The sequence below is a fragment of the Branchiostoma lanceolatum genome, chromosome 8 (genome assembly GCF_035083965.1).
Source record: "Branchiostoma lanceolatum isolate klBraLanc5 chromosome 8, klBraLanc5.hap2, whole genome shotgun sequence".
NCBI lineage: Eukaryota > Metazoa > Chordata > Leptocardii > Amphioxiformes > Branchiostomatidae > Branchiostoma > Branchiostoma lanceolatum.
The window spans coordinates 21,972,047-21,986,583 of NC_089729.1; the positions used below are offsets into that span (position 1 = coordinate 21,972,047).

At 40.2% G+C, this 14,537-nt stretch overlaps 1 protein-coding gene across 1 annotated transcript in view; it reads right to left on the reverse strand.

The window, feature by feature from the left end:
* Positions 1-522: 522 nt before the first annotated feature.
* LOC136440554 (programmed cell death protein 6-like) overlaps positions 523-14,537 on the reverse strand; it is a 31,610-nt gene continuing 17,595 nt past the window's right edge. Inside the window, exons 3-8 of the mRNA XM_066436618.1 lie at positions 10,180-10,475; positions 8,623-8,750; positions 7,953-8,027; positions 7,420-7,494; positions 3,818-3,986; positions 523-3,392 (exon numbers count right to left, since the gene is read on the reverse strand). Coding sequence (XP_066292715.1) covers positions 3,357-3,392; positions 3,818-3,986; positions 7,420-7,494; positions 7,953-8,027; positions 8,623-8,750; positions 10,180-10,475 — 779 coding nt within the window. The 3' untranslated portion in view covers positions 523-3,356. The remainder of the gene's footprint in view (positions 3,393-3,817; positions 3,987-7,419; positions 7,495-7,952; positions 8,028-8,622; positions 8,751-10,179; positions 10,476-14,537) is intronic.

Consider the following 14,537-nt stretch of genomic DNA (forward strand, 5'->3'; position numbering starts at 1 on the left):
TTGCATAATCGATCAGAAAATGCTAGAATAGCCTTCTTTGTTAAGATAGCACTGTCATGCTGAAGAAAACTTCAGCTATTTGGGTGGTGAAGATGATCGACGGATATAATCTATGCAAATGAGGACCTTATTTGCATGATGAATGAAAAACACACATGATACATCAGTTGAAAAGGTTAAAATCATTTGGCGAAGGTATGAGGTAGTGGAACTCTAGTTTCAATGTGACAGTCTTAAGCCCCTACCTCACTGGACCGTGGCACGTTAGTGGTGAAACATTGCAGCACCATCCCAAATTTTTCACTGATTTTCCTTTGCAATCTCACTGACGTGCGGCACACTTGAGATGAGCAGGTTATGGGAAATCGCAGTGTTGTCATGGATTTAAATACAATATAAAATGATTAAGTAACAGAAATGACCAAAACAAATGATATACCACTCTAATGTGCATGCAAAACCTACATCATTACAAATCATTCTGTTTCCAGTAATGAAAGAAGAAGAAGAAGACACTATATGTACCATTTTGTAAATAACTTTATATAAGATATTTCAAACTTTAGTCATAAGCAATTCGGACACTAGTGTTCTACACATTTAACCTCTAGTGTAGGATTACAAAACAATCCTTTGTAGTATTTTACTACAGCAGCAAACCATTTATGTTACATGTAGTTTACGCCTAATCCCATACACATTTGTTGTACAATAGGTTTACAACAGCGAATTGCAAGAACTCTTGGGACAGTTATGGATAAGTCAAACAAAATACAGCTGTTTTGTGACAGAAAAAGTTGTAATACCGGTAGATCTTTGGCAATGGTCACTTCTGTCATATTCTCACAAAAAATCCTATGAGCAGGAAATGGTGCACCAAATGTGACTGCACCTTACAGCAGCATGTGTCAACTAACAAGGATGGCACCCAGTCTACTAATCTTGTACATTAAATCAAACTTAACATTTCTGTTTGATTTTGAAAAGTTAGATCATATCACCTAAAGAAAGACAGAAATACAACACTTGATTACTCTATGTACTAAATATACTGCATTCAAAGCACAAAATGACTCATTTTGAATGACACTATTGACCTGTTGGCACTAAGATTGAGTCTAAATTGTACAGAAGCTGTAAAACTAAGAAAAAATCACAGGTCAAAGAAACTACACCATTTTATACCCAAAGAATCCATCTTGTTTTGCCTTCCAAACCCTTTCCCATTTTGGATATCATTTTCTATTACATTTTCCCTCTATAAAAGCATACAAAATTTCTTGCTTTATTTGAGTTTTGCCATGTTGTACATATGATACTGAAAAGTGAAATGATTTTATCATGATGTCCAAAAGATGAAAAAAGGTGCCTGTTATGGCAGGCCACAAGCATCGGTCAAAACTTGGTCCAAGTGAAACTTAACACAAAATGTAAAAATCCTGCTAAAAAGTACATGCAAATTACTGTAAATGCAATTAAGTTTGCATGGTTTTTATTTCGTGGTAGGGAGAAAATAGAGTATTCATGGTGGTTTTAATTTCATGTTACAATAGTAGCGATACAGTCATAGGTGGGCAAATGTTTTGCGGTGGTTTTAACTTCGCGCTAAAGAGTTCACCATGAAAACCGTGAATATAAAACCACTGCGAATATTTCTGCATTTACAGTATCAAGACAATCAATGGGGGCATGACTTGCCTCACAAGAAGTAGCCTACATGTACATGTATTACTTGTATTACAAGCTTGCAACTAAATCTACGAAAACAGACATTCAGACATTACTATGGTAATATATCATGGCCAATGAACAAAGTCATTGCCATCTCTCTCTCTCTCTCTATATATATATATATAGAGAGAGAGTAGTGGTGGCTGGCATCGTCGACAGATGAAAGCGGCGATGATGATGATGATGATGATGATATATATATATATATATATGGAGGAATCATATATATTTATATATGTATATGATGATTTTCAATCCGTCTTTAAGAAAGGGACTTTCTCTCTATCTCTCTCTCTCTATATATATAGTGAGCATGAACCAAACTCTACTCTCTTTAAGTACACCAGGTAATTTAGTCACCATTATTACATTAAAGTATTTTTGCTTCATCTACACACAAAAGATTTAAGAATTACATAAGTAAAAGTACAGCTACATGGGAGTACACACAAACTCTTAAGGCCACAGCAAGTAGATTCTATGGATGACATCAGCGCGCGCATTGATTTTCGCCTGATCTTTAAATAAAAAACAAGTGCTGTGCCATTACATTATCAACAAGGTGTAATCCGGTGTGCTGTTCTTGAATGAAGTGAACTACTAACAAATTTGATGACAGCTGGGTCAGAAGAAGTAACTAATGTCATGCGGTTTGAGTTAGTGCTGCGTACCTAAACGTAACATCAGGTACAGGTACAAAGGTTTAGGTACAGGTCCGTACCTGTACCTGTACCTGAACAATTAAAAAAATTTACATATGTTTTTCTGAACTTCTTCAATATTGACAGAAACATAAATAAACTGTTTACAACTTGTCAGTATCTTTATTCAAAGAACATACTATGTTTCCTACTGCCAAACTCCCTTGGCCTTGCTACCAAAACTCCCAACGTGCCTGAATGATCTGTTGCATATTAGTTACGCTGTTCCAAGGTGTCACTTTGGTCATGATTGGTGTTGCATGAGGTCATGAGGTTAGGACATCAGTCACAAAATAAGCACATGTCGGTGTAAATTTATATCGGTACACGGGTACTTCATGATTCTGCATTTTGGACCTGTACCTAATCAATCTTTATGGTACAGTACCGGTACGCAGCACTAGTTTGAGTAGACCATGGTCTAACAGTCTGTATGTTAAAGACAAAAGGAAAAGACGGGTGATTTCAGTCAGGCAAACAGTCAGGACAGCAATAGCGGAGAGCTAGAGAACTTCAGCTGAGGTGAGCAGAGACAGCAACATGTATGTAGTCATCGTCAGTCTGCCTCATGACTCAGGAGACTCCCATGCCCAGTGTACAGAAACCTTGTCTCTACCGTCTTGCTATACAGACCCAGATCTAAATTCATTAAGTTGACATCAGTGTTACCGGTAGTTATGTTTTATTGAATAGAGGGATAAAAGACTTGTTGTAATACTGTGTTTTATTGCTACAATTCTTCTTAAATGCTTCATGGTATTCAAGTTTGAAAATGTGGGTGTCTGTTTATTTTTTGCCCGCCTTGTTTTTTCCCCGCCCGCGCACACTAACTAAATTTGGAGTCTGCAGAGGCTGTCATCCATAAAATCTATTTGCTGTGGCCTTATCCCATCTTTCCCATTAGGGTGGTTGTTTCACAGGCTTCTATACAACATTGTTCTCCAAAACCATCTCCAGAAACTAGAAGGAGGAAGAACATTCATCAGTTAGTACCTTGGTGTTGAGTAAAATGGTAAAAAACGATAATATGCAGATGATATCTTTACCATTATCTTTTTATGGACCAGTCATAGACAAAAGGGCCAACTTTTCCATTTTCCAGCAATCTTACGCAGAAGCTTATAACTTTACCAACCCCTCACCCTGTGTTTGTGGACCTGCCCTGAACCTTGTTACTCCCTTCCCGCAGTGTTTGTGCATTTCTGAATGTTGTGGACCGTCCTGAATCTGGTCACCCCCTCCCCCAGTGTTAGTGGATCAGCCCTGAACCATATTGCTCCCTCCCCAGTGTGTTTGTGGACCAGCTCTGAATCTTGTGGACCAGCCCATGACCTTGTCATACCCTTCCCCAGGGTGCATGTGGACCAGCGCTGAACCCTACTGACCTCCTCATAGTTGATCCTGATCATGCCTCTCCTGTGGACGTCCTTCTGTCGGAACTTATCTGTTAGTGACTTCAGCATCACGCACACCTGGATGAAATCGTCGAAGTTGATATTACAGTTGCTAGTCCTGTCGAACTTAGTAACAATCATCCCACAGAAGCTTGTTGAACTGAAAGGAGGGATACTGTTAGTATTATATGTACATAAAGCGTTCTCATATAAGGACACAAACATGGAGGCAGATCCAGTTAGTTCAATTAAATTTCCGCCTTATCCACTTCCAGTTATTGTGTTGGGCTTCAACATCTCCATAGTTCACATACCTATCTCTACATATGAAGATTTCCTTGACAAAGAGGAATGAAACTTCCACACCTATCTGTCTTAAGATACTTAATGTTTTTAAATAAATAAATAAATGTTTTAGTCTTGTGGAAGACTTTCAATGAACACAGCATGCATTGAGCACCCTGATGACCTCTGAATTCCAATCATACAGGTTGGTGGAAGAAACTGTCCGGTCTGGACAGCAGAAAAACCTGCCCAGTCTGAAAAGAGGGTGGGTATGGGGGATCCAGCAGGGTCAGTACATTCCAGGCAATCTGTGCTATTTGGAGGGTTTGGAGAGGATTCTCACTTGGTCGAAAGCTGATGTTCACAGTAGAGCAAGCGAGGAATTCATAACAAACTAGACAGGCAACATTTGCAAATTCAGCATATTTGACCCTTATGCAAAATTGGACCATTCCAAAATTGAATCATATTCAAAAATAACCTCCCTGTGCAAGAACTGATTCGTTCAGTGGCATCCCAATTGACCAGTACAAAATCACTTCATGTCAAAAAGTAGACTTCTGCATAATCACCCTATCCAAAATTGAATTTGAAAAAATTGTCCCCCCCTGAAAGAATTTCCAGCACGATCCCATTAAGGGAGCTATGTCCAGTATCAGGGTGAAGTGCACGAAGTTAGGGTGTACGAAGTTGTATGAAGTTGTACGAAGTTGTACGAAGTTAAAGCCGTTTCCTACTGGCTTTGAGGCTATATCGGGAGTCACAGATGACGTCAAATCGTTTATTGGATGACGTAATCTAACTTCGTACAGTATTCAGGGTAGGGTGTCAAGTGTACGAAGTTGTCCGAAGTTGTGCAAAGTTACGTGACGTCATCTAACTTTGTACAGTAGGCAGGGTAGGGTGGAAAATGTACGAAGTTGTCCGAAGTTGTGCAAAGTTACGTGACGTCATCTAACTTCGTACAGTAGGCAGGGTAGGGTGGAAAATGTACGAAGTTGTCCGAAGTTGTGCAAAGTTACGTGACGTCATCTAACTTCGTACAGTAGGCAGGGTAGGGTGGAAAATGTACGAAGTTGTCCGAAGTTGTGCAAAGTTACGTGACGTCATCTAACTTCGTACAGTAGGCAGGGTAGGGTGGCATGTGTACGAAGTTGTCCGAAGTTGTGCAAAGTAACGTGACGTCAGCAAACTTCGTACAGTAGGCAGGGTAGGGCGGCATGTGTACGAAGTTGTCCAAAGTTACTTAACACATAGTAAAAACTTATATATATGTAAATATGATACACACCACTCACGCATATAAACAAATAAAATATAGATGCACATAAATCATCACAAAAACAATGTTCATGCATTGTAAAAAATTCATTTATTTTAGTTTAGTTAGTTTTATTTAAGTCTTTTCGTCTTTTATTTCTCCTCCTAAAGTTCGCTTAAACAATGCACACAAAATAATTTAAGTTCACTCTTACTATTATCTTTCCAGTTTTTACGTCACTTCTAAATACAAGTACCTGAAAACATCTCCCATATCTGTTTATAAACTACATGTATTGCAGTCTTCTTTCACTACTTTGTTTCATAAGAAGTAGTAGTTGTTATTTTATTGCTACAAAATTTGATTATAAAATTTTCTATACAATATTGTTATGACTATTAAAAAAGTAAATTCTTATCCCTATACGACATAAGTATTTACCATTTTGGTAAGATAAACCTAGGTACTCCCACTGATAGGTGAAGGCTAGTTATATCCCACCAAAAACACAGAGTTTTTAGATCTCGATCTAATTACGTTCATATTTACGTCATAACTTCCGACAACTTCGGTAACCTCCTAGCCTGGAATCCAGCCGTGTTGTGCTTTGGTCGCTCTGCTCCTGCCAACACGTTTGGCGTACCTCTGGGGAGCGACCCAAGCACAACAAGGCTATAACCTCCCGTCTTCTTATACAAAGTTAGGATGACGTCATGGTTATGATGACGTCATAACTTCGGACAACTTCGTACACCACCCGGCTGACTGTCCAAAGTTAGGATGACGTCATAACTTCGGACAACTTCGTACACCACCCGGCTGACTGTCCAAAGTTAGGATGACGTCATGGTTAGGGTGACGTCATAACTTCGGACAACTTCGTACACCACCCGGCTGACTGTCCAAAGTTAGGATGACGTCATAACTTCGGACAACTTTGGACAACTTTGGACAACTTTGGACAACTTCGGACATCTAACTTAACTTAGGACAACTTCGTGCATTTCACCCTGATACTGGACATGGGTGCATTAAGGCCACAGCAAGTAAATTTTATGGATGTGATGTCATCCGCGTGCATTGCTTTTCGCCTGATTTTGATATAAAAAAACAAGAATTTTTTAACCCTTCGGTAATGGTCAATATACCAAAATGGGGCAATATGTCGCAAACGTCTGTCAGTCGCAACGCAAAAATGTTCTAGATGCCCTGAAAACACATTTGCACATGTAGGGACAGGGAAAAATCCGTACAAACATGTCATACAATTATTGTGTACAAGCTGTAATAAGACTGCTCCTTGTCACAAACTTAGAGGAGGACACAGTGCAGCCCTCATACCAAACTTGTAATTAGAATTAGTCTGTAATTGCTGTGCCATTATTATCAACAACGTGTAATCCGATGTGTTATTTCTGAATGAAGTGAAGTACTAACAAATCTGATAGCAGGGTCAGATGAAGAAACTAATATGTCATCCAGTTTGAGTAGACCATTGTCTAGCTATCTGTCTGTCTGTTGAAGACAGAATAAACAAGAGTTTGGAGACCTCAGATCTCCATGAAATATTATGCAAATGACTTTCATATTTCCATGATCTATGCTTGGCCATGTGCACCTTTAACTGACTTACACAGGTCACAATCATTTACTACTTAGAAGAATTGTGGCACTTTTGTATAAATTATGCAAATTAGGAGTTCATTTGCATAAATGATATCTGTTAATGCTCCACCTTCAATAAACTACATAATGTTACCAACTCCAGACAGAAAGTCTACAGTCATACACGAGTACTAAATCATTTACATCAAGACCATATTTCTTTAGACACCAGGCATATATCTATGGTTTGCTTAGGAGATAAATCATTGTGACATGGGCTTGGAGTATCACTCCTAGAACTTCAGCAACATGTACCACCTCAAGTTCAGATGTGCCAACTAACGGTCTCGGTATTAGTGGAGGGTTACACAGGCACCTGCGTGGTACATTGAAATGGAAGTGAATGAAAAACTCGAAGAAAGTTTAAGTACTGTTTACTTACAGTGAATATCCAAAAGTCCTGAAGGCATTATTAAGTTCCTGAGCATCGATGTTACCCGATCTGTCTGTGTCAAACCTGAAAAAATTATCAATACTCAGTTTTTTTTTCCCTTGTGAATTTTTATTTATTTAAGCACTTATGTTGATGAAATGAACTGGCAGGAAGTGTAAGATGAATAAAAGCAGAAACAAGACACAGACAGTACAGTTATTGTACATCAACAAGGCTTACAGATCAACTCCATTTTGTGTGAAACAGCATTGAATTTCAGGATGTCAAGTGCATAAAATGACATTTCAGCATGAGGACAAATTAAACACAACATATAACAGCTGTCTGTATTTCATGTAAAGACTAGGCCCTCCCCAAAATGTTATCTTATTGTTAGTTTATGTATCATAGTTTTCCCAAGACAGTTGAACTGTTCTAGAGTAGTTCTAACCTGTGCCAATACAAGTGCACATAAAACATGTAACAATAAGTAGATGAATAAACAGTTGTGTTTTGAAATATTGGCACAAAGTCTGGCATACCTGTCAAAGCAGCCTTTCCAATCATTGATGTACTTCCACAGAGCAGCAAACTCCTGGATGTTGATGGTACCATCCCTGAAATCAACACAAACATCTGAAACATGAAGCTTCTTCTAATCACAAGTAGAGTCAAAACTTTGAGACTAGATGTGCTGGGGTACAGGCACAGTCATGTTTAGGATGGCAACTTGCAAAGAAGTAGCAAATGTCAGTAGGCCCTAAGGCAAGCAGAAAGGTTACTGAAATGATAAGGTTACTGAAATGCTTGCAAGGTAAGAACAATATTTGGTCGTGTTAGAAGAAACTAAAGTTTCTCTAACAACCAACCTAATGAAGCTATCCATATATGGTATCTTCTTTTAACACTAATTCAAAATACTGAATCAAACAGTGGCTGCTTTGTTGTGGTCTGCTACTAAACATCGAATTAGTCCTGCCTGCATCAAATGGTGGTGCCCATCTCCACTCCCTTAGCCCTAAGGTCACACAGCTCTCCAAGTACAGATAATACTACAGTGGGGGGCTGTCCACCGAGTGTTTAAGTTCCATACCCTTTCCTGTAAAATGCTAGCAGAAAAGCAGTTGGATACTTTTCTAAAGTATGTTATGAATGTAACCCATCACTCAACACAGAGTGCAGAACTAAAGGACAATCAATCTTTAATAATACTTGTTCTGGTCGAACATGCCAATGAGCAGTCTGCATGTCTCAGGGTTGAAGTGGGACCAGTTCCCGTTCACCAGAGCCTGCCGCAGCTCTGTTGCGTTGATGGACCCTGAGCGATCCTGGTCTACTGTCTGCAAGAATCAGTAATCATTTGTATGATGACAATTTTAATCACATGTACACATTCAAGACCTGACATTTAGGGCGAATTGAAAAAAATTGTTATGAACAGATGCCTCAGTGTACATCTGTATGCCACAATCTAGTGTGAAATTGTACATTAATTTGGCCAACATTTCCATTAGTCATATTATGGAATATCATTCATCAGTTGCAAAGGCAGCACAACATGAATTCCCGGACCCATTTCATTTCTTGACCTTATGAAATAATGCGGTAAGGTGTGACAACGGAGCCAGGTAAATCCAGATCTCGAGCTGTCATGAGAGTACTTATATTGTATAATATTTGCGGTGAATTTATTTTCATGATTTTCATGGTGAACTCCATTGCAACGTCATTAATTTTTTAGACTCCTTTTCCATGGAAAAAGAGAAATGAAACCTAGCACAGTTATTGAGTACTGACTGATTAAAAACTGTGCCAAGTTACCTTTGAAGTTTTGCATAGCCTATGAGATACATGTACATGTACATGGCTGTCTCCAGCTTTATGTTTCCGTTCCACCCATTGTTTGGGTGCCCATGTTGTCAATTTTCACTGTTGAATCTGTCATTTAAGAAAACATAGTTTTTTCATCAATTTCATGTCATGAAGTTCAGATTTTTTCTACTTTTGGGTTAAATTTTTTGTCTGCCCCAAGAAGCAAATTTCTTTATGAAAAGCTCAAGTCAACATGACCCTGATCTAATACATCGGCATGTTGGGATTTTGTAGCATGCATTCCATGTAGTGTAACAAATAGAATTGTTTAAAGGCACCCAGAGCATTTTATGAGGCTTGAAAACTGGAAATATTCAAGTTGCTGTAATCTTTATGAAATTGAAATTTAATGGCACTGTTTACCGCATTTGCGTGCGGATTTCTTATCAAAAGTGCTCAAAAGCCGCACAAAAATAAGCTACATGGTAATCTTTTAGTTTCATATCCCTAGTGTAAATAGACCGATACCATAGCCCCGCCCACCTCCGTTAAAATGCAAAATTAAAACACAAAATTTCAAAAATTTGACAGACATGCAGTCACTCTTTCATTGGTCGAACTGCTAATTGTGATGGACAGTCAGGATTAGTCTATTAGGGCTTAGATTTTCTATCAGTTCTTACCACACAATGAAATTGTATCTTTGCTCCTTTAATGTTGATATGTAATGGTATAGTGTTATTGAAACTTACTATTTGTAGGAATGACTAGAAATTGGAGTTTTTTATTCAAGTTTCAAGCCTCATAAAATGCTCTGGATGCCTTTAAAAAATAAAAATGGTAAAAATGCTTGAAATGTCCAAAGCTACCTTTGTATAAAATTCGATTCCTTGCAGTGTTAAAATGGTACACTATATGATTGCACTATATGTTGTCAAAGTTGCACTGAGCCTTTACCTGAAACCAACCCCACAACGTTGGGTCCACCCCTGGGGGTGGTCCACCAGGGGGAGGGCCATACCCAGGGGCCTGGTAACCCTGCTGATAGACCTGCTGGGGAGGGGCACCACCATAGCCTTGCTGGGGAGACTGTGCTCCATACCCCTGCTGCTGGGGTGGGGGGGCTCTGTACCCCTGTTGTTGTGGAGGGGGTGCCCCATAGGCCTGCTGTTGTGGTGGGGGGGTGCCGTAGCCCTGAGGTTGTGGTGGGGGGGCTGAGCCATATCTCTGTTGTGGTGGTGGTGCTCCATGGCCTAATGGGTAAAAATAACTTTACTTCCATAACTAGCTTCGTAGTAATGGTAGGTTATTGGAAGATAATGGTTTTCTACCAAAACCTTAGAGATTTCCCTGGCCACTATTTTGGCAGCTTGTCAGCTGCCTTCATCAGGGTGCAATGAGGGCCTGCATGCCTTTTTCCTGTTAAGTGCTCCTTTAATGGTACTTAATTACAAATCCAGAAATCACACAAAGCTTATCAAACTTTAACAAAAGCACAGTCATTACTGAAATGCTGGATTCAGAAGGGAATTGAGATACATGTAGCAAGTACAATTTTTCATGCACACATATTGCCCAAGTTTACTTCAGACAATTTCCTTGTAACTTCAGAGAAGAGCAGAGCATACGAATTACTGGCTGGGCATTTACTTCACTTTTTCATCAAAAGTACCACCATGCATTACAAAAGTGGTACATGGTGTAATTGTCTTCAATACAGATTCTCCCTGACCAACTTTCGGCAATAAAAAATGATGATGGATTCTCCTGTCGGTTCGACAGATGAGTAGGCGTGGGTCCTCATTTGAGAGAAAAGACCAATTTTTGACGCACATGGGCGGCCACAGATGCTGTACGGAAAGGAACAGTCTGGTGTGGAGCGCTGTTTCCTCCTCTCCGTCTTCTCCTGAATTGCAGCAGCTCTGTTGGCTTCAAAGGGCCTTGCTCCTAACGAGCACTGGTTTCTCCAAAGCACTCTGTCATGGGCAATTGCTTCCCAGCAGTTGACGTCGATGTTGCAATTCTTAAGGCTTGCCTTCAGATTGTCTCTGTACCTTTTGAGGGGTCTGCCCTGGTTGCGATGCCCTTGTTTTAGTTGCCCGTACCGGATACTACTATAGTACAGTAGCATCCACAAAGACCAATCTAGCATATGCCACTGTCTTGATCGAGGGTGCATCCATGTGTCCTTGTACTTATCCGCTTGCTGGAATATTGTGTTGGTGATGGACAGTCTGTGCTGGGCACACAGAGATAATAGCATCAATCCATTGGAATTGCACTTTCCAGTGCCATGGTGTCCTTAAGACATTCGGCCAGGAGGACACATCTGTTCCAACTCGTGCAGTTAAATCTCTGAGGATGATCACCTTGTCCTTACTCACTGTTTACCTCCGAGAGGACACGGTTGAAAATCCACGTAGAAGGCTTCTTTGACGTCGTCTGGATTTGTCACTGTAGGTGCATAAGCACTAATGATGGTGGCAAAGCAGCCTTTTGCGAGCTTGAGACGCAAGGTCATCAATCGATCGTTGATGGTCCTACCAAGAGGTAGGCTGTCAAGCTTTCTCGCAAGCTCCGTGCGAATCGCAAGTCCAAAGCCAGGCGTCCGTGGGGCATCTTGAGGCTTCCCGATGCAGTAAAAGGTGTAGCCTCCTCCTATCTTCTCAAGTTGAGTTTCTCCTGCAAATCTGGTCTCACTCAGAGCTGCTATGTCAATGTCCGCACATTCTATGCCTCAAAGGTTTGGGGCTTATCTTGTGTTTCCTGTTTTCACGACTGCTGGGTTGGATGTCCTTGCAGGCTCGGTCTCCTGCCAGGGGCGCTTGTGTGGTAGGCTCTTTAGGGATCCTTTTATCTCCCCTTCCCCTTCCGGGGAGAGCAGTGCTGTCCCTGGAAAAGGCTGCTCTGTCGCTGTGAGAAGATACGAGCACTGTATCTACCACTGTCTACAGTGGACGACCATCACCCCACAGCCGCCTGCTGAGTCCCAGATCCCAGCAGCATCCTCTGCTTGTTCCCGTCGCCATTTCTTCATCGCCACAGGACTTTGTACTACGCTAGGTGTTGGGTGGCACCATAGCTTGTTTTGGCAACCTGTGTGCCTGACCAGCACATTGACTTTTTAAGGTGAACAAGGGGTGTGCACTTCACCCTTCTTCATCCTCTCGCCTGCTGACGCTTGTAGTCCCACAGGTGCAGAAGCTGCCACGTGTAAGACGGCCCCAACAGGTGCAGCTTCTTACTAGGAGTATCAGTCTCCTAGGAGGACTTCCAACTGAGGATATACGGGGTTCCTCCTACCCTGGACTAACCGACGGACGAACCAACCAACTCCTGTATGGCGGGTGCGTCATGCCCAAGCTGGTCGAAATCTGCCACTGCCACAATAGCGGCATGCTGAATTAGACCCCTTTCCAGGGCCGGGCGCGTTGGGTGTAAAAGAGGGTCGGGCAGTAAAAACATTTTTGAAAGGCAAATCTTAATACATTGATATGCATATTGTTTTACCGGTTGACCCTTGTTTTCGCCCAATGCGCTGGAGTTTGGAAAGCAGTCTTTTGCACCTTTGTAATAATTTATTACCTCTATACATCATGAGGTACAAACAATGATCATGACCTTTGCCATCCATCATCACACTGCACTCCAGCTTAGCAGCTGTAACAGAGACACTGTTCAGATTCAGTGTTAGATTTCCAGGTAGAGATATGCATATCATATATAATTTCACCCTCCTACTATAACTGGAAGTAAGTCAGGGAGAATCCTTAAAGTTTAATGAAAACTGAATAGTGTTCATATCTCTTTTTGTCATGCATTATAAGGTGCCTATTCAGGCTGTATCAGTCACTGAGTGTATGGAGAACTTGGACATCCACTGCCAGGTGGTCCTACCAGTTCTCTCTCTTGTTCTCCGGCACTGTTCTTCAAGGAACTTTCTAGCAGACCTTTGCAAGGAGTTGACAGCCTGTTTTGAGCTCTCTGTGTTTGGGTAGAGCTATATCTTTACAGACTTGAAGAATGTACCAATAATAAGTCTGCATTGCTATGACATAGTGCGCTGTATAATACACTAATCTAAAAATAAACAAGAGTTTGGAGACCTCAAATCTCCATGAATATATATTATGCAAATTAGACCCACATTTGCATAATTTACATTCAACTGTGTTCACTGTTACATCATATACATGACTTCCAAATGCCACAAGTATGACATTCCAGTTATCTACCAATATGGAAGTACATTATTTTCTCATTAATTATGCAAATTAGGTCTTCATTTGCATAACTTTTATCTATCAATGTCCCTTTTTTTCTCAGTTACAACATATGTTGCATTTTTTAACTGTCTACCATTGAACGAAGTGGGTTTATAAAATGCCCCCTTAATTATGCAAATTAGATTCTGATTTGCATTATCACCATTTCAAGTGACACTTAAGCTACTTATAAGCTATCCACATAATAGAAAGAAGTATACAGGTTTGGTAGTGTACCCCTTTGTGGTTTGACCACCAGCTGTTGGGACCTGGGGAATTCAGATTTGAAACTAACAGGTGTGAGCTACTACAACATGCCTAGAATAGAAGTATAGATTTTCCTCATTACTTATGCAAATTCAGTCCCAATTTGCATAATTTGCAATTCATTGTGTACATCTCTGTTTAAGCTACCTGCTTAGTAAATAACATGAAAATCTGTTGCTCATTTCATCAGTTATTCTCCTTAGAAGATTTTGACACATGACACACACCAGGGGGCCCAAAATCGACCTTGACTTTTCACCTCCTAACACCTACCTACATACCAAATATCATTACAATCCATTTACATGTTCTTCAGTTATGCTGACTTTAAGCATCCGGAGACACACACATACACACACGCAAACACACTCAAAACAATATACCCATGAAAAAGTATTTTTTTCATGGAGATAATGAACATTTCTGATCCTCAATTTGAAGATAGTTCCGAGTCCTCATTTTTTTACTTCACTTGCTTTTCTAGCACTTTTCCAGGCATATGTCTTTTCTGGGTAACCTAGATATTGTCACACCAATTTCATTGGTTCTTAAAATTTACAGCATTTTGCTTTTTAAAAACATCTCTGATGCCCATCCAAGACCAAATTTGATATTATAAGTATAACAAGGTGTGATTTTGTACTCCTCAGCCTAAGCCTAAGCATAAATAAGATCTGTTCTGTGAAGCTTAAATTTCGGCCTATCATAGATGGATGTTTGCAAACCTTCCCAATAAATATACTTCAAGACTGGTCAATGTTCTCCTGTGTAGAAATGAATTAA